Below are 21,398 nucleotides of genomic sequence, written 5' to 3'. Positions count from 1 at the left end.
AACTACAAATCCTTTGGGTCTCAGCTTCCTAAGTAGCTAGGATTACAGACAAGAGCCACCAGTGCCCAGCAGTTTTATTCTGCTTAATGTCTTTATCCTAGTTCAAATAGTAATTCTCTGTCACTCAGTCCTAACATTTCAGGTATCTCTGGTTGTCTTTCTCCGTATGTCTACTTTATTTTAGAAATTATTATAACTGTTTCATGAAAGGAATTCTTGGGGTTAGATGCAAGGCTCAGTTGGTAGAGTGCTAGCCAACGACTGAAAGTATAGCGTATTGACTTTGAGTCTTGTTGTCATGTTAAAAAAAAATGTTCTTGTTGCACGTGGCTTCTTTTTTTATTTTCTTGTTGGTATTACTGAGGATTGAACTCAAGGCTTCATGCCTGCTAGGCAAGCACCCCTAACCACTTTAGCTATGCCTCCAATATTTTTGCTTTTATTTTTTTTATTTCCTGTATGTAAATCCTGGGCAGATGAATGAATCTAACTGTGCTTCTGTTTCCTTAAAAGTCCTGGCTAGGGAGCTGAGAAGGTGGCTCAGTGGTAGAGCGCTTGCCTTGCATGCATGAGGCCCTGGGTTCGATTCCTCAGCACCACATAAGCAGAAAAAAAAAAGCCGGAAGTGGAGCTGTGCTAGCCTTGAGCTGAAGAGCTGAGGAACAGCGCCCAGGCCCAGAGTTCAGGCCCCACGACCAGACCCCCCCCTCCCCAAAAAAAGTCCTGGCTAGTCAAGTTTAAAAACAGACACTGTAAAAAATTCTAGAATTTTTACTAAAAAAAAAAATTCTAGAATTTTAACTACTTGAAACTTCAGCTTTCATTTAATAGCTGGTATATAAAGTTATTGCTTACCTGGATCGAAATTATCACCAAATATTCTTTTGGCAGGTATCTTCAAGGCCATAGCAGGAAATTGTTTCTTTAGCTAGAATTTTTTTTTAAATAGCATTACAATGTTAACATTATTAATGTTAAAGGTTTTCTAATTATACATTAACCAAAACCATCTGATTTTTAAACTTTATACTTTATACTTTTAAACATGATTATTCACTGTACACTATTAAATTATATCAATACAATATTAATTACACATATAACTATACCAATTGGACCAATACATTTATACCAACACAATATTAAATTATACTACAAACCATCCCACTTTGTCCAAAACATAAAAACCAAAACACTCAGTAGTAGCTGTGTGACCTTAGATATGTTACATCTCTGTGCCTCAATTTTCCTTTCTGTAAAATGATAATGACTTGAGCACTCATAGTTTCTTGTACTGCTTCAAGGAGAGCTTAGCCTCACCTAGTCATGTAAGTTCTGAACATATTACACATCATGTTTGAAGTGTGTTATGTGCTATTCTAGTTGAAAATTATTCTATTCTAAATGAATAATTTTCTAAGAAAGCTGATGAATTTTGCTTCCAAAAACCCTGTTCTAGCCTTCCCCTTATTATGTTCACCAGATTTGCTTGTATTCGGAGATAAACATGTTCCTAAAAAAAAAATCTATTTGATGGAAGTGAGGTCATAAAAATGGGCTACACTTTTACTCTGAGTTTGATGTCAAAAACTCATGAACACATACAAAAAATTTAGATCAAACTAACAATTGGCAGGAAGAACAAAAAAGAAATATAGTAATCACTGTTCCCCACCAGCAGTTGTTAGCAAATTCATCCTGAAAAATATAAACTAATTGACTTTGGGCATTTTTAACACAAAAATAATTGTAAATGAAAAGACAACAGAGGGGTATCTTAGTGATTAAAAGATAGTTTATCTTTTAAAAATGTTTACCAAAGTATTTACAGAAGACATGACATCTAAGATTTGTATCAAATTATAATGGGCTGGCTAAGGATAAGGACAAATAGGCTTGTATCAGTAACTGAAGCGAGATGATACCATTGTATTATTTGAATTGGTTTGTCTACTTTATATGTGTTTGACAATTTCTACTATGAAGAGTTAAAATTTGAAAACTGTCACAAAATACAAGTTGAAGCTGAACTAAAATGTTTTCAGATTTGAAATGTTAAAAGTAGTACAGGGAAAAAATTTGTGTTTTGAATTCAGGGAAGGCTGGGCCACATGTAATATGATTTCCATATTTTAAAAGGCATTTATATAAAAAGACAAATTCAGAAAATGATAAAATAAGAACAAGACTTTAAAAATTAACATGAGAGCAATTTGGAAGATGGATGATAACAACTGAATTACATTTAAGGATTTTTTTTCTCCTGAAAACAATTAAAGATGGAGTGTTTCATGTAGGTGATCATTGGTGGTTAACCGGAGATAAGAGTCTCATGGACTTTCCTGCCTGGGCTGGCTTTTAACAGCAATACTCAAATCTCAGCCTCTTGAGTGACTAGGATTACAGGCATGAGCCACCAGTACCTGTTATCCAGATTTTCTAAGCTCTGTACTAATTTTACATAAGGACAAATAAATGTTACTTTAAAATTACAATATTTTTCAAAACTCAATTAAAACTTGCAAGTCATTTCAATATTACTTGCAACAAATAAAGCTACAGTAAAATGCTAGATAAGAAGTTAGAAGTCTAGCCGGGTGCTGGTGGCTCACGCCTGTAATCCTAGCTACTCAGGAGGCTGAGATCTGAGGATCGCGGTTCAAAGCCAGCCCGGGCAGGAGAGACCGTGAGACTCCTATAAACCACCAGAAAACCGGGAGTGGCACTGTAGCTCAAGTGCTAGAGCGCTCCCCTTGAGCTGAAGAGCTGAGGGACAGCGCCCAGGCCCGGAGTTCAAGCCCCAAACCGACAAAAAAAAAAAAAAAAAAGAAGTTAGAAGTCTAACAAGGGACAGCAAGTGCTACAGCTAGATACTATTTGATTCATTCTAGTTTAAGAAGTAATTTGCAAGCCAGGCAACAGTGGCTCATGTCTATAATCCTAGCTACTCAGGAGGGTAAGATCTGGAGGATTTATGGTTTGAAGTTAGTCTGGACAGAAAAGTTTGTGAGATTACAGCTCAGAAATAACCAGCCAAAAGACAGGCTGGAGGCATTGCTCAATTGGTAGAGCATTAGTCAAGCAGGTAAGCCGAGTGAGCATCAAGACCCTGTGTTCAAACCCCAACACCAGAAAAAAAAAATCTATTTTGAAGTGTTCATCCAAGTTCTATTTCCAGTAGTATTTGGAACTGCTCAACAGTTCCAGCCTATAGTTATTTTTTATTATTAGTGTGAAAATACCATACAGAGGGGTTACTTGGGCAAGATAGTGAGTATATTTCTTATCAAGCATTGTTGCCTCCTCCTCTGTTTCCCCTTCCCATCCCTTCCCCTCCCCACCCTCCCCACCCCTACCCCACCAAAGTTGTAAAGTTCATTTTTTGACAATAATGTCTTGTATATCTCATTGTTGTAATGGGTCCACCTGTAACCCTATTTATAGTTAGAATATTTTTGAAGAATCTTTCCCCTTTTCCATGTGTGTCTGTCTGTCTGTCTCTCTCTTTCACACACTCACACACACAATCTCTCTCTCTCTCTCTCTCTCTCTCTCTCTCTCTCTCTCTCTCTCTCTCTCTCTCTCTAACAATCTTGGTTTGGGATTTGTCTGTTTTGAAAGAAATCTTGTAGAGTATGACTTACGGTATTGTAAAGTTTGTCAAACTCCGCATATCTCCTGAAGACAAACCATTCACTCCTGCCTACAGAGACCAAAACTTTATAAACCTGTGGAAATAAAAGCAGAATTTAATAAACTGAAACTTTCATCCTACCAAAAGCTGGTATTTTTAAGTGCTATGATATTCCTCTCTAATCTTCAGAGAATAACACAACAAACATGTATGGGCTCATTATTTAGATCTACTGAATTCTAACATTTTACCGTTTTTTTTGTTTCAGATATTTTCCCAACAATAAAACAGCTTAGATTCAATTGCTGTCATATTCTTCTTTTCTGACCCAGTATTACTGCTGTTTAGTCTGGCACAACGTAATCACTCAACTACTAGCTATCATCTTCTGGGTCATTTTTTCACCCCCAATGCCAGTACTGAGATTTGAATTCATGGCCTCACACTCTCATTTGACTTTTTTGCTCGTTGCCCTCCAGCACTTAAGCCAGTGTTAGTTCTGGCTTTTTGTTGGTTAACTGGAGGTGAGAATCTGTTGGATTTGTCAGCCTAGGCTAGCTTTGAACCTGGAACCTTTGATTTCAGACTCATGAGCTAGGATTACAGGCATGAGCCACCATTACTTGGCTCCTTCCAAGTCATGTTTTACACAGTATTTTTCCCAAACAAAAATTTTGTTAGATTTCTAATACCCTCTTACATATGGCTAATGTTTTCTTATATGTAATCTCACATAATCATAAACAACAACTCTATGAAGCAAAATAAATATTACAAACCCCAATAGACAGGAATGATAACCAAGAGTTAAGTTTATAGCTTAAAAAAGATATAACCAAGAATAAAATTAAAATCTTTTATCCTCTGTGTACCAGAACTAGTATCAAATTGTTAGAGGACTCTCATTATTCATTGCACAGGTACTCTCAGAATATAATTTAACACATATAAATATGAGGAAGAATTTGAGGCCCCAAAGATTTTGTATAATTTCTAAAGGGTATAAAGTAACAAGATCCAGGTATATGAAGAAAGGCTGGCTGATGTAGAGTTTGGGTTATCTCATGTTTTACAATGATGACTAAGGAGAGATATGGGTTTCTATTTAATTGTTCACAACCAGACAACTTAAAAGAGAAAATCTGGTTTAAGACAGACCCACCTATGTGTATCAATTACCCTTTCCCATGAAAGATAATTTCCATTCACAACATCATATTGGATACTATAAGGAAAATACAGCTTTGATATTATGTGTGGTTACATTGTATGACTTCTGTAATATTGTTTAAAGCTGCACTGATGATGAGGCAGTCACTGGCAGTAGTCACATGGACAATGGATGTTTCACTCAGACGGAGATGAATAAATAGATTGGACACAGCATGAATCTAGGAATCAAGCTAACTTAAGAGGGAGAGAGCTATTACATGTAAAGTGTCAGAACTGATTTTAAGATAAGCATCCCTCAAACATATGGAATACAGAAGGAAAAGTAGATCTACTTAAGGTGCCAGTGAACTAAACTAAGAGATTATAGACCCATTGAAACAGCCTTGGAATCAGCACTGCTATAAAAGGACAAAAAAAAAACCTTAGGTTTATATGATTATGAGCTTTTTAAGTTCTTTGTGTTGACTTTCTGGAGTGGAGAATGGACCCTTGTAGGGTTAGATGGCCAAGACTAAAACCAAGTTTTAAGTTTCAGGATGGACAGACTCTGTAACAAATTTATTTACAGTAACAAGCTTTGCAAAGTTATTAACAGTGTGATTATAAATAGGTGCTTATTAAATACATTCAAGAAAACATTACTAGGTATAAAACAACTTCAAATTTTTTAAATATTCAGCAAGATAAGTAGGATATCTCAGAAAGCAATATGCTTGTTATTACAACATGAAATCCTCTCTTTTTCTGAGTATTACTTCAGTGTCTGCCTTGCTCCACACGAATCTAAAATTTTCTTTTTTGGGGAGGGGGGGTCTGGTTGTGAGGCCTGAACTCAGCCTGGGCGCTGTCCCTCAGCTCTTCAGCTCAAGGCTAGCGCTCTACCACTTGAGCCACAGTGCCACTTCCAGCTTTTTTTTTTTTTGCTTATGTGGTGCTGAGGCATCGAACCCAGGGCCTCATGCATGCAAGGCAAACGCTTTACCACTGAACCACCTTCCCAGCCCCAAGAATTTAAATTTTTTAAGAGCTGGGGCTGTGTCACTTTTGCTACTCGCTGAATCTCCCAAAGGGCCTAGAATAGTATCTGGAATAATATAGAAACTTACTGACAATTTAATCACATGGATAAATCAAAATATAGACTTGGTTTATGGTAAGACATGCTGGAATACAATGCATGAATCTATGAAAACTATATGAATGGCCTGAGAATAGGATTCTGCATTCTAGCAGACAATGTATACACAAATAAACACAAACTATGTCAGGTGGTAATAATCACTATTAAATTTAGTAGGACAAGCAAGACAGAGTGAAAGAGGTCAAGAAGGTGTGAAGGCGATAATTTACATTGTTAGTGTCAGAAAAAGTTTCTTACATGAGAAAACACTTGGGAATATCTGAAGGAAGTAAATGAACAATGTGACTTAAGACAGTGTTTTTGAGAACTAAGGGTCCAGTTGAGAACAGCTGGGCAAGAGTGTTGCTAAAGGCAGCTCTGGCCCTTTCACAGAAGATATGGAAATACCTCTACCTTGAAAAAGTAAAGAACACCTGAGATAATCTGTCTACATTTGCAATGTATAAACTTCTGTCAAACAGGGCAACATGTGAAGTCATTCCCTAAAGACAGAATGGCCCAAAAGTGGGGGAAAAAAAAGATGAGAGGAGGAAGGAAAACTTAGTCTGAACTATTTTATCCAAGGTATAACAACTTTTTTCCCAATGTGATATTACTAAAAATAGATTTGTACAAATGTGTAACAGACACATACTGTCTAAAATATCTTCGCAACCCAGAGGCTGGAGAAGTAAATAACAGTGACACACTCCAATCTCTCAGCTCTAGGTTTTAGTGAAAGATATGAGCACTGTGTTTGTTTAGGAAGACAGAGCAGAGAGCCACAGGGCTATATTGGCAAATCCCTGTTGGGACTTTGGGAGGAAGCCATCATTTGGGGGAGACCTAGCTCCCACCTCCACAGTTAAGAAAGCAGAGTGGACTGGTCAAAGGGTTTAACTCTTAAGCTTTCCCCCAACTCCCATATGACAAAGATTCTATGCCAGTTGTCATGCAGCTAAACTAGCGAAGGTCAGGTGACCTCCTTCATTAGAGGGGACCACTCATTAGGGTGGACCACTAAGCCAAAAGAACAAGAAAGGATATGCCACAGGTTCAGGGTGCTCCTTAGCTATGGAAAACACCTTGAAACTTTATATAGGCCAACAAAGAAGAGATTTCCCAGTCAGTCCATCTAATGCTGCTGCCATAACAGATGCTGGTAAAGTGCCACATGGCTTGACCATGTGAACCATAGCTGGATATATGCCAGACCAGGCACTCTACAATGGGATCCATAAAGATCTAGCGCGATGACAAGAATACAATACCTTCACTAGGTTATCTTAAGAACTGTTATCTACTCAACATTCACTACGAAAGGGGACACCTCTCCTCAAATAAACCAACTTGCCAACCTTTGGGAAGAGTAAGAGCTCAAGTAAGACCATGATAGCATAATTAATACAGACAGGAAATTTTTACCTAGATCAAACTAAGTGCTAAACAGAATTAAGTTACATGAATTTCTTTATACTAGTCAATACATAGACAGGAGTAGGGGATGATAGTGTAATAAGGGGGAGGGGCATAATCAGCGTGGCTGGTGGACAGCTCGCTGGAGGGGGCGGGGCATCAAGAGGCTGACATCACCATAGGGCGGGCCTCCGAGGCCTGCCATGCCACAAAAGGGGCGGAGCATGCTACTGGAGTGGGTGGGGCCTTAAGCCCCACATGGCGAGCTGTCAAGAAGTGATTGGACAGTGGGCAGCTTGGGGGAGGAGCATGAATGGCAGTTGGAAACCGTTAGCAGGAAAACTGAGGGGGGAAAATCGGGAGTCCTGAAGAGAGTAGGGGGGAGAGAGCAACGAAGAACTAGAGCGACAGAGAAGGGAGACATGGAGTGGAGAGAGACAGCAGGAGGGGAAAGCCTCGGCAGAAGAGCAGGGCAGGCCTGTGGAGAGTGGCGAGGCCTGCGGAGGAGGAGGGAGGGAAGAAAAGGAAAAGCCTTCCCCTTCGGGGTCTGGCGCTTTGGAGGTCTGGGGCTGGAGGTTTGCAGACCACTAATAAAGGTTGGGGGCTGGCCGCCTGTCATCCTAGCTACTCAGGAGGCTGAGCTCTGAGGATCGCGGTTCAAAGCCAGCCTGGGCAGGAAAGTCCGTGAGACTCTCATCTCCAATAAACCACTCAGAAAGCAGGAAGTGGCTGTGGCTCAAGCTGCGAAGCCTGGCCTTGAGCTGAAGAGCTGAGGGACAGTGCCCAGGCCCAGAGTTCAAGCCCCACGACCGACCAAAAAAAAAAAAAAGGCTGCTCTTGATGCTGGATATCTAACCCAGGACGAGGCAGTTGCAGGCCCCCTTTCTGGTGTAAATAGTGTCAATAAATGTGTTATCTTTAACCATGCCTTGATGGATCGTCTTGCTCTTTAGAGGTCATGTATTTACAAGGGAGACCAAGTCAATTGTAAACAAGATAAGTACTCTTTTTTCCAGGAGAAAGGATGGCAGGAGATCTCCACATATACTAATTGGACTAAAAGAGCATTTTCCAATAATGGTCACCAATAACACTGATTCGGCAAATATTCATTGTGCTTACTCTTTCTTTCCCCACCTCTTCCAGTACTGGAAATTGAACCCATAAGGAAACTATATTTTGAGTTAATCTCCCATTGTGCGTACTCCTTATAAAGTCCTATCCTGAGTTCAAACCCTAATACCACCAGAATAAATAACACAAAATTAGAAATAGTCTTCACCTTTAAGATTACAAAAAACAAAGTAATGAATGTCATAAGAAAAGATATGAATAGATGTTTCAAGATAGCAAGAAATAGGTAATATCAGAAGTCTACACCCACTGACAGTGCACACAAAACTACTAGTGTCTATATCAGCATGTATCTACAGGCACATTTGGCTAAAAGAGTTTATGAGATAATTTCTTAATGTTCTCCAAGGGAATAAAAGTGGCAAAAATAAATCAATAGTAAAAAGGACAGTTTGTTCACTTTAAAGCCAGGAAAGGCTTCGTGGAAGATAGATTAACAGAAGTAAATGAAGAAAGGAAGGACATTCTAGGTGAGACAAGAACAAAAAAACTGGAAATGGAAATATTCTCTAGAATCAATTTTCCCAAATGCTTCACGTTACATACTTACAGTAAACCTCTTCTTTTTCTCTCTGTGTTCATCAGAGCTGGGAATGCTTACACTTGGGCAGCTTTCCTTGTGGTCCATGGTATAATCTCTTTGCATTAATAAATCAAAAGACACCAAGAAATGTGTCCAAAGAAATGATCAGCAGAGGATGAGCACAATTAACTAATCCAAAATATGAAACCTCTTGAGGTAATGTTCAAATTCCATCATGCAACCTTAACCAACAAAAAAAACAAAGGATTAGCAAACAATTTTAAAATGCTACTGTGATTTGTCATTCCTTGTATATAGGTTCTATTTTGTGTTTCTTCTGGCAAGAATTTACTTGTTTTCCTAAGTCTTATTGTACCTTAGATTAAATATTAAGGTAAATTATCCATCCCAAACCCTTTCTGAAGGCAATGGTTTGTAAAACCCCATCCCAACCAACAAAAACCTGGGCATATCTGCTACTCCAGCTACAGAGGAAGCCCACACCAAAAAAAACCCCAAACATATATATTGAAGATATAAGTCAAAAAGGCTGTGGCACAGGTAGAGTGACTACTTTGGAAGTATGAGGCCCAGAATTCAAAATTCAGTGCTGCCAAAAAAAAAAAAAAAAAGGAGGAGGAGGAGGAGGAACAGCAGCAGCAGCAGCTCAGGAAAATGGCCACTCAAAAATAGGATGTATATTTGAGCAGTACTCTGATAAGCTTCGGATAGAGGGCGAGTAGCAGAGTACTCTCATGATCCCTCAAATTACATCCTGCATAGGGAGTCACAAGATGGAGTACTGGTAGAAGGAAGGCCACTAGAAATTCAAATGGCTGATGAAAGTACAGACTTCAGAGATTGTAATATGGGCTGAGGTTACTTCTGGTTATCTCTGAGAATTGCAAGATAAGTCAAATTCTATAAATTCTCAAGTAGGTGGAAAACCTGTGACTATTTAGAGCGTCTTTTACCTCTCAAGAGTTTTGTATATCACAGAGCAGTCTTGCAAAAGTCTTGAATGCTAACATAAGGGCACTGGCCAGAATGCAGAATGATCCTGAACCATGAACTTCCTGCTACCTGAACCCCTCAAAGGAACCAATACTCTCAATACTCCTCTCCCAAAGGAGTTGCTTTCCAAGGGTTACCAAAATTCTCCTTACTACCTATTTCTTCTACCCTCCATTGTGTCCTAATTCAAAAGGTTACAAAAATGAGTTCCAGGACTACTCTGAAGAGAACATTGCTTCTCTACCATAAAATCTGAACAATCTCAACAATGTTTATCAACAAGAGTCTGGGAAGCATGTATGGGAAGATCAAAGAAGATCAAACATGAGATTATTGTGACTCAATACAAGGCCACAGCATATTCTGTTGATCTTTCTTCAGGACTTTTCCAACTGCAATATACAGCAATTCCCCAGGGTGACTGCAGAAAGGGAAATACACAAAATCCTTCCAGAAGTTATTGAATCCTATCTGAGAGATAGGAGACCAGACTATAATTTTGCCCAAGAGGATATCTGGTAACATCTAGAGACACTTCATTGTCTCAGTATAGAAAGATCAGGAATGATGGTAACCATGAACAATGAATTAACAACAAAACATTATCTGGACCAATATTATCAAAAGTGCTGACGTCAAGAACCTAACTTAATTGATGCTAATACCAGTGCTGTTTTTGTATATATATACTTTTTTTTGTTGGTCGTGGGGCTTGAACTATGGGCTTGGGTGCTGTCCTTGCACTCTTCAGCTCAAGGTGAGCGCTCTACCGCTTAAGCCACAGCACCACTTCTGGTTTTTCTAGTGGTTTATTGGAGATAAAGAGTGTCATGGCCTTTCCTGCCCAGGCTGGCTTTGAACCTCGATCCTCAGATCTCAGCCTCCTGAGTAGCTAGGATTACAGGCATGAGCCACCAGTGCCTGACCATTTTTTGTAATTTCTGAGTTGATATTCACTGGCAGAAAGTTTCTCCTATTGTCTGGTCTCAGTCCCTCCTGCTATTGGAAATTTATTCTCTCCCTGAACCCCCTTTCCCTCGGAAAAGAAGGGTATCCATGAGAACAAAAATGTGAAATCAGAAAACTGAACAAAATTATTGATAAGCCGGGAGCTGGTGGCTCACGCCTGTAGTCCTAGCTACTCAGGAGGCTGAGATCTGAGGATTCCTGCCAGACAAGGCAGGAAACTCCACGAGACTCTTACCTCCAATTAACCACAAGAGAAAAAAAAGCCAAAAGTGGAGCTGTGGCTGAAGTTGTAGAATGGTAGAGCACTCGCCTTGAGCTGAAGAGCACAGGGACAGCGCCCAGGACCAGAGTTCAAGCCCCACGACTGACAGAAAAAAACAATTATTGATAAAGGGCAAAAAGCTCTTGGTAAAGAAAAACCCCAGACAAAGGCTGACCAGTAGTCAGCCTCTGCCTCTTTCCCATCCTTGCTAAAAAGCATCTCTCCCTCACTCAAGTTTACCAAGCTGGCAGCTTTTCAGAAGACTACTGACAACCTTGAGGCTTATCACCAGCTGCACTGAGTTGTTGTATTAGTCAGAAGAGTATAATAAAAATCATTTCTGTAATAGTGTCAATAGCTGGTCATGCTGACCAATCAAGATTATGTTTTGCTTATGCTCTTGTGACGCAAGGCTATGCTTCTGCTTCTGTAACTTTGCTTGCTTGCCTCAGTAGCAAGGCCTTAGCCCACAGGTGACATCACCTCTGTCCTCCAATTGCAGACAACCACCAAGTGGTCCCACTATGGGCAGCCTATTGCAAATTACTATGTATGATATTTACCATAAAGAACAAATGAATTTAAGGGTCATATAAACATAACCAATGAGAATGTGTCAAACCTGCCTCGCATGGCTTGTCTATGTAACTCAACCTACCTTACACTGAGCTCAAGGCCTTTCTCCTACTTTCCTGGTAGTAGGAAGCAGACCCTGTGTGGCTGTAATAAAGTCCCTAGCTCCTTTAACTGGGTGTCTTGGAGTCTCCTTTGGATCCAGGATATAATATTTTAAGAATTCACACCTAACAGCTCATCCGATCCTCCAATCAACTCCTGACATATTTATCATTATGCTCATTTTACAGATAAACCTAGGATAGCTGGGCACTGGTGGCTTACACCTGTAATCCTAGGTACTTAGGAGGCTGGGATCGGAGGATCACATCAGATCTCAGATCAGCCAGCCTGGCAGGAAAGTCTGTAAGACTCTTAACTTCAATAAATGAACAAAAAAGCCAAAAGCAGAGCTGTGGCTCCAGTGGTGGAGCACAAGTCTTGAGCAAAAGAAGCTCAGGAACAGCATCCAGGCCCTGAGTTCAAGCCCCAAGAAAGACAAGAGAAAGGAGGGGAGGGGGAAAGGGAAGGGAGATTAGAAGGGAGATTAGGTAGAGGAAGAGGAGAGGAGGAGGAAGAGGAGAGGAAAAGGAAAGAAATTCGGGTTATGAGGAGTACTTTCATATGATCACACCCTGACCCCAAAGCCCAGATCATACTCCACATCTGTCAATTTGTTATGCTACTTTGACATGCATTCTTTTCTAAATCACCTTTTCTAGAATCTCTTCTTTGGAAATGAAGAGAACACTGGGTATTCAGAAGGCAATTGGATTAACAGAAATCAAACCATATGGGAAGGCAGATTTCTATTCTGCCACCAAGAGGAGTCAGGGCTGGGAAGCTTGCTGCCCTTGCTTTCTCCTCAATATATCACATTATATTACATACATCTCACCAAGAACTGTAAAGAACAGTCTCTGAATACTTCCCTTATCACATGGACAAACATGGGCTAAATTATAAAACAAAAAGGACAGATAAAAGGATATTGCCAAAGTTATATTTTTAGAAAAGAAAGGGTTTTACCTTTCTTTGAAAAAAATTTTCAGGGCTGGGAAGGTGGCTCAGTGGTAGAGTGCTTACTTTGCATGCATGAGGCCTTGGGTTCGATTCCTCAGCACTACACATGCAATAAAAAGCCAGCGTGAGCCGGGCGCTGGTGGCTCACGCCTGTAATCCTAGCTACTCAGGAGGCTGAGATCTGAGGATCGCGGTTCAAAGCCAGCCCGGGCAGGAGAGACCGTGAGACTCCTATCTCCAATAAACCACCAGAAAACCGGAAGTGGCGCTGTAGCTCAAGTGGTAGAGCGCTCGCCTTGAGCTGAAGAGCTGAGGGACAGCGCTCAGGCCCAGAGTTCAAGCCCCACGACCGACAAAAAAAAAAAAAAAAAAAAGCCAGCGTGAGCTGAGGGACAGCGCCCAGACCCAGAGTTTAGGCCCCACGACCAACAAAATTTTTTTTAAAAAAATTCAAGGAAGAAAAGATAGAAGACTTAACAAATGGAATTACATCAAAATAAAAAGTTCTGCACAGCAAAAGACAGTTACTAAACTAAAAAGACAGCCAATAGACTGGGGAAAGTTCATTACCAGCAAATACATCCAACAAAGGCCTAATATCCAAAATATACAGAGTTCAAGAAATTAACCCCTCCCAACACTAATAAACCAATCACTAAATGGGCAAAGGAGCTAAGGAGAGACTTCTTATAGGAAGAGTTAAAAATGGCAAAGAAACATATGAGGAAATACTCAACATCCCTTGTCATAAAGGAAATGCAAATCAAAACTGAGGTTAGATTGACCGACATCGTTGATTTTAAACAACAAATGCTGGCAGGGATGTATTGTTGGTAGGAATGTAAACTAGTACACCACTCTGGACAGTGGTCTAAACATAGATCTTCCCTCTGACCTAGCAATACCACTCCTCGGCGACCACCCAGGACATCACAAGCCAGTATAACATAAAGACACTTGCACATCCATGTTCATTGCTGCACTATTATAGCCAAGGTATGGAAACAGCCCAGAGCTCAACAATAGACAAGTAAAGAAAAAAAATGTGGTATTTTACACAACCATTAGAAAGAATAATATTATGTTATTTATAGGGAAATGGATGGCCCTAGAACAAATCATGTGATGTAGGCCAAGGTCAAAGAGACCAATGGCACATGTTTTCTCTCATATGCAGAAGCTATATCTAAAATACAATGGAAAATTATATAGGACTTTTGACATTCACACAGAAACCAAAAGAGGATACTCTTAGGGGAGGAATCCCAAGGTATAATGCCTCCGATCATATAAAATAATATCTATTGAAATGAATTCCAGGAAATGGAAATAAGAGTTTTTTGGTCTTGTTTGATTATCTGTTTTTGGGGAAAGAGGTAAGGGTGACACAAATGGAGGAAGAAAGAATGAAAAAAAATCCAGGTGTGTACAGGGCAGACACAATATTGAAAATGAACTAGATAACTTGTGGGTGGGGATGGGAGGTAAAACTAGGAAAGAGCGAAGGAGGGGGTGAAACTGTACATCACATTTATAATAACCATTTTTTAAGAAAAGAAAAAAAAATAGCAACATGGATGAACATGGTAGAAAACCACCCAAATTTTTAGGTCAAAGTTTTATTGATCCAAACACTTCTTAAAATAAGTGGAAATTAGTTAAGACTTAGAAATAATTTTCTTCTTGTCTATTTATATGCCAATTAATCTTGGCTCTTTCCCATTTTGTTTGAGGTAAGATAAAATTTTCTTTAATGGAAAGGTCAAAAGATTCTTCTGCCTTTATCTCTAAGAAATTTCAGACCCCTATTCATTCACATACTGTAAAGAGTTTACAGTTCTAGTGTGTCCTACCCAGACTAAGGTAGATACAGGTATTAATATCCACTCTTAATTAATACAGCAGATAGAGGGTTGGTCATTTAAACCAGCCAGTAGCAAAGGGAAAAAAAAACAAGCTATCTCAACCCCATAGGTCTGGAAGAGCTAATTTTCTTCAGTGGGGATAGACAAGGCACTGGTGTATTGAGAACAGTACCTAAAGATGGAAGTTAGAAAATACGAAAGAAAATTCATGCACATAAAAGACATAAAAGAAGAGAAAACCTAGATGGACATTAGATATAACATGCTTTTCTAGATATAACACCAAAGCATGAAACATCAAAGAATACCAAGAAATTGACAAGACAAGCCAGAGTCTGTCAGAAAATATATGCAAAAGATACTTCCTCTTGACTATGAAGCTAAATCTGCTCTACATTATTTTTTAAATAATGTTTGAAGCCGGGCGCTGGTGGCTCACGCCTGTAATCCTAGCTACTCAGGAGGCTGGGATCTGAAAGCCAGCCCGGGCAGGAGAGACCGTGAGACTCCTATCTCCAATAAACCACCAGAAAACTGGAAGTGGCGCTGTAGCTCAAGTGGTAGAGCGCTCGCCTTGAGCTGAAGAGCTGAGGGACAGCACCCAGGCCCAGAGTTCAAGCCCCACGACCGACCAAAAAAAAAAATATATAAATAATGTTTGAAATATACACATATTCTGAGCATGGCATGGAGATTAGTGAGAAACTGGAGACAGGTCCAAATGGATACCAGGGGCTGGGAAGGTGGCTCAGTAGTAAGTGCTTGCCTCACATGCATTAAGTCCTGGTTTCGATTCCTCAACACCACATAAACAGAAAAAGCCAGAAGTGGGCTGTGGCTCAAGTGGTAGAGAGCTAGCCTTGAGCTGAAGAGCTGAGGGACAGGGCCCAGGCCCAGAGTTCAAGCCCCACACCGAGCAAAAAAAAGATTGATACCAGTCAGTCAGGTTCCAGTAGCTCATGTCTCAGAATCTCAGTTCAAAGCCAGCCCAGGCAGGAAAGTCTATGAGACTCTTATCTCCAATAACCTACCCAAATTCCAAAAGTAGAGCTGTGGCTCAAGTTGTAGAGCACTAGCCTTGAGAAAAAAGGCTCAGAGACAACATCCAAGCCCCGAGTTCAAGCCCCAGGACCAGCACTAACTAAATAAACTAAATAATATATATATATATATATATATTACTATTCACCTATGTGCATGTTAATGGTAGGTTCATAACATATACGTTTGTCCATACTCACATAATGTATGTAACCCAAAAGATAATCTCAATATAAACTATGGGCTTTCGTTGATTAAAATATGATAAGGTGGGTTCAACAAATGCAACAAATGAACCACTCTGATGGATAGACATTGATAATGGAGGTCAACAGTACCTGGGAAGAATAGGCATACATAGGAAATCTCTGTACCTTCCTCTTAACTATGAAGCTAAATCTGCTCTACATTACTTTTAAAATAAATAATGTTTGAAATCATGGCATGGAGATTAGTGAAGAACTAGTTTGGGAACTGGAGACAGGCCCAGGAATTAACAAAAGGGCTTGGTTGATGGGGACAGGCATTAGTCCCGAGAAAGGAACAGAATAAGTGAATGGTTTCTATTTTAAATTACACTCAAAGCACATTCTCAGGAAATTCTAATCCCAAACTAACCACTATTGGAACTGAAAGTCTACTGTAATAGTAATAGCTTGTATCTGTTCATTTTCTGCTCTCAGGATACTAGCTCCAAACACAGCCAAAATGTTTCAACAAAAACAAAGCACATCTTTGTCACATCTGTAAATTAGGTTCACTGCAGAACAGATAATAATAAAAAAATCTAACAGGATCTACCAGTGAAAGATACATAGTAACCTTCTTCCTGGCATACATATCACATGATAAATCAGTTACAACTTTTCCTGTTTTCCTTCCTTACTAACATATCCTTCCTTTAATTCCTACTCCCACCTCCCTTTGATTTTTCTTTTATTCTGTAATCACAAAGCAGTTCCAGTTTTCCTATGCTTATCATATCTCTTATTTAAGTTACCTTTTGATTCTTGATAAAGAAAAGTGATAGTTGGGACTAACATAACAAAGAGAAACAGTGTAACCAGCAATTTGAAAGGAGGGTCCAAGAATCTCAACAAAAACCACAAGTGTGCTGATTCCTTGAAATAAACACTATATTAATATAGATATTTAGGGGTGGGAACTAAAGAGGTAAAAGTAACTATGGCAGTCTTTTGTCTTCCATAAATTGTCAGGGTATGACAGAAGGCCCTAAACTTCCTCCATTGGTAACCCATTCTATCACTTGGTCCAGAACTAACAAGAAGAATGGTAGCAGTGACCACCAAGTTCAACCTATTCTTGGCCCCCCAAGGTCACAGTCTTGGGTTCACTCACAACAATGGTGGCACCATTCCCCACTTCCCAAGCTTTCCCATTAAGAGCCACATTCCCAGTACATCTCACAGGCAGATGTGAACACAGAACACTCCAAGGACAATTCCTAGTGACTGCAGAGGGTAGGAGTGAGAAGGCACAAAACCAGTAACAGAAAGTCAACAAGGACCATCAGCTCAGAATTCCTCAGAGCATTTCCAATCTGCCATCTCTGTTTCTACCCCCCTTCCAATCCATTCTGCACACAGTAGCCTAAAACTGAAACATTATAAATCTGTTCTTCTTGCTCTCTGCTTACATCCTTCCCATGACTTCTCACAACTCTTAGAACAAAATCCAAACTAAATTGTTGTTGACAGTCCCCTCACCCCACCTCGTCCAGCTTCCTATTTCTCAAGCTCTACCCACCAGGTCTCTCCCACTCCATTCACTGGACTCCATCAGCACCATCTTCCTAGGTAACACATACCAAACCTTGCCACATCTACATGCTGTCTCTTGTACTGTGGCTTCTTGTCATGTGGAAGCTTTTATTTAAATGTCATTTCTTTCTAGAATACACTAACTAAAGCACTTGCTCCCACTAATCCTCAATCATCACCTGTTCATTTTCATTTTAGCATTTAAGGATTACATTTAGGATTGCATTTTACTTGATTACTGACAGCTTCCCAACTAGGGTTAAAAACTGACTTATTCACTACTAGGTGCTGTGCACCTAGCAGTCCCTAATAGGATACTGGATTTGCCCAGTGCTAGTGGCTTACTCCGATAATCTTAACAACTCACAAAGCTGAGATCTAAGGATGAGACTCTTATCTCCAATAAATACCAAAAAACCAGAAGTGGAGCTGTGTCTCAAGTGGTAGAGCACTAGTTTTGAGTGAAAAGGCTCATGGACAGTGCCCAGCACTTGAGCTCGTTCAAGCCCCAGGACCATGCAAAAATGCACACAGACAGACAGACAGACACACACACACATACACATACACCAATGCAGACAGACACACACACACACACACACACACACACACACACACACACACACACACACACACACACACACACACACACACACACACACACACACACACACACACACACACACACACACACACACACACACACACACACACACCAATCCACTGTTTTTGCTTATTCATTCAACATGTAGAGACACTGGAAATTCCAATATGCAGAGGAGTGCTGATGAGATCTTCAAAGTAGTAACCTGAATCATCACTTTCTCTCTTTACTGCATCATTCCCATCATTATACATACTACTATGCTATGGTATCTGCATAAAATCTTTACTGAAAACCTAGATTTACTTACATAGTGCTTGTAGGGTACAAGGATGGATCTTTCCCATGTGTCCCAATGTAAAAAGGTGTTTATTTTTTTTTTCTTTATTTTTGGGGGTCCGGTCGTGGGGCCTGAACTCTGGGCCTGGGCGCTGTCCCTCAGCTCTTCAGCTCAAGACAAGCACTCTACCACTTGAGCCACAGCACCACTTCTGGCTTTTTTCTTTTTGCTTATGTGGTGCTGAGGAATCAAACCTCGGGCTTCAGGCATGGAAGGCAAGCATTCTACCACTGAGCCACCTTCCCAGCCTGGTGTTTATTATTTTTAAAGGTGTTCTAGAAACAAGGAGAACTCAATAAACACAGGTGCTTATGTAGTATGATAAAGCTTTTGTTTTCACATTCTTCAGAGAATAAACTTCATTGGTTAGTCATTAGAAGCTATCTCCTCAAGCATACAAAGTATAACCAATTACTTATGTAAATTATAATACTTACTGAAATTGTAGAACATTTCAGGGCCTGACCTATTAGCTATGTTATTAGTAAAAACGGTATGTAGGTTTAAAATTTTACTATTCCAAAACTTAGTAACTTTATATGTATTTTCCTTACTAACTTTTCTTTTTTTTATTTATTTTTTATTGTGAAAATACTGTACAGAGGGGTTACAATTACATGGGCAAGATAATGAGTACATTTCTTATTCCCTACTAACTTTTCTATCAGCATAAACTGCATTCACTCTAAGAATGGCAAAATAAATTTACACCTATATCTAAAAACACTCAAAATCAAAACATAGTCAGGAAAATCCCTGCCCTAGCATGGAAAAGTCCAGCTGAAGTTTGGGTAGCAACAAGAAAAAATAAGATAAAACTTAAATATGGAACATATGTTCCTTTTGTTTATTTTTACTTTCATCAAGCTTAAATCATTTATTTTACTGGTAGCAAATTTAAAAACCATAAGCTTTACCAATAAACTTAAGTATCTTACATCTGTATGTCCATAAAAATACATTAAGAAAGGATTTTTTCTTTTATTTCTTCAGATTAATAAAGGGAAGTAAATTACTTTATGCAAGACAAGAAAAAAAGAGAAAAAGTCCTATCCAACTTAGAAAATAAAGCAGAAAAACAGCATTATCTGTGCCTAAGATATAAAAAACAAACTATAGTTTAGGAATGTTTCCCTAGAAAATACAAAGCTATTGTTCCATGAATTCTGTCCTGCTTGCTTCGTGACGCTGTGCGTCCTTTTCTACATATCTGTCTATGTGAGTGCTGGTATGTTGCTCTTCCTATACTCTCTTTCTTAAGACACTTCAGTGTCTTCATTTGCATATTTTATTTAGGACTGGATTTTTCCCTGCCGTGTTCCCTGTAAGTTTCTTCTGTTGAAATAACTGGTGAAGCTCCATCTGCAATGACTTAAAGTCCTATTAGATGGAACAATAAATTCACTTTTATTTATAAAGCTTCTAAGTTGGTCTTATGGTTCCTTCCCAGGTAATGGGAAAGAAAAAAAAATTAGAGAGGAAAAAAATAGTAACTGAAATTTCTCTGTATGTGTTTCTTGTCCTTCTGCTTATATACAGCAGAAAGAAAACTGCTTAAAGAATTACAACATAAAATGGACTATGATATAAAGTCACTAAGAAAACAACCAGAACTCAGAGGAAAAACCACGTCCAACAAAACATCTACAAATACTAGATGGGGATGGGGATGGCAAATGAGGAAACACTGCAGGTTAGACAGAAAAGGCTATTAAATCAGTTTGAATGTCCAGCTACATTGAAGAAAATGACCAACTCGGCTGGGAAGGTGGCTCAGTGGTAGAGCGCTTGCCTTGCATGCCTGAGGCCCTGGGTTCAATTCCTCAGCACCACATAAGCAAAAAGAAAAAAGCCGGAAATGGTGCTGTGGCTCAAGTGGTAGAGCGCTAGCCTTGAGCTGAAGAGCTGAGGGACAGCGCCCAGGCCCAGAGTTCAGGCTCCATGACCAGACCCCCCCCCCCCAAAAAAAAAGAAAGAGAAGAAAATGACCAAGTTATTAATAAAAACAAACTGTCATGAAGCAATACTCACCATGGGATTTTATAAGGCATTGCCATTAAAACTTATTTGCCTATTTACAAGCCTAGGTTGAAAAAAATCACTGTTTTGATCTATAGGAGACATTTTGCAAAACTGGAAGCCAAGATCACATTGTGCTTCTTCTCACTTAGGATCTCATTCTGCAGAAATGGATGCAAAGGCATTTGGAAAGAGAACTGCAGGGCCGTAGGTGTAGAAGATATAATGAAATGAAGGCACACTGACAGGTGAAATAAGTTGGTAGCTATTTGCATGTGGAGTGCAAGGTAGGAGGAACAATTAACATTGCCTCAAGGTCTTATTCCTGGTAACTAAGAGAAAAAACTAAAAGTTGAGACGGGGAGAACCGCAAAAGGATAGTGAGGCTGGGTGCCAGTGGCTCACACCTGTGCTAGCTTCTTGGGAGGCTGAGATCTGAGGATCACAGTTCAAAGCCAGACTGGACAGGAAAGTCCATGAGACTCTTATCTCCAGTTAACCAGCAAAAAGCTGGAAATGGAGCTGTGGCCTAATTGTAGAAACTAGCTCAGGGACAGTGCTTGGGCTTTGAGTTCAAGCTACAGGACAGGGACGGACACGGACACACACACACACACACACACACACACACACGGACACACACACATACACACACACACGGACACACTCACATGTAGTGAATTAGCTTAAGTAATTACTAGTCTTGCTGGAAATATCAGATCCACACATTTGATATCTTCTGTGTGCAGGTTTTGTTTTCAGGCCCTCAGCATATAGCAGGGAACACAACAGGAAAACATCATTAACCTCTTGGAACTTACCTCTAGTGACAGACAACAGATAGTAATTATATATCTACATATAT

The 21,398-nt window shown here is 39.7% G+C and overlaps 1 protein-coding gene across 4 annotated transcripts in view; it reads right to left on the bottom strand.

Moving 5' to 3' along the window:
* The window catches only part of Sgk3 (serum/glucocorticoid regulated kinase family member 3), a 104,825-nt gene that overhangs the window by 38,546 nt on the left and 44,881 nt on the right, over nt 1–21,398 (bottom strand). For 2 of the 4 annotated variants that reach the window (XM_069990840.1, XM_069990839.1), the window contains exons 2-4: nt 9,028–9,242; nt 3,645–3,728; nt 856–928 (exon numbers count right to left, since the gene is read on the bottom strand). In XM_069990840.1, the coding sequence (XP_069846941.1) occupies nt 856–928; nt 3,645–3,728; nt 9,028–9,123 (253 nt within the window). In that variant the 5' untranslated portion in view covers nt 9,124–9,242. The remainder of the gene's footprint in view (nt 1–855; nt 929–3,644; nt 3,729–9,027; nt 9,243–21,398) is intronic. The other 2 variants (XM_069990842.1, XM_069990841.1) reach the window with 1 other exon arrangement.

The sequence above is a fragment of the Dipodomys merriami genome, unplaced genomic scaffold, assembly GCF_024711535.1.
Source record: "Dipodomys merriami isolate MVZ:Mamm:240054 unplaced genomic scaffold, mDipMer1.0.p SCAF_4, whole genome shotgun sequence".
NCBI lineage: Eukaryota > Metazoa > Chordata > Mammalia > Rodentia > Heteromyidae > Dipodomys > Dipodomys merriami.
This window is presented reverse-complemented; position numbering and strand designations above follow the sequence as displayed.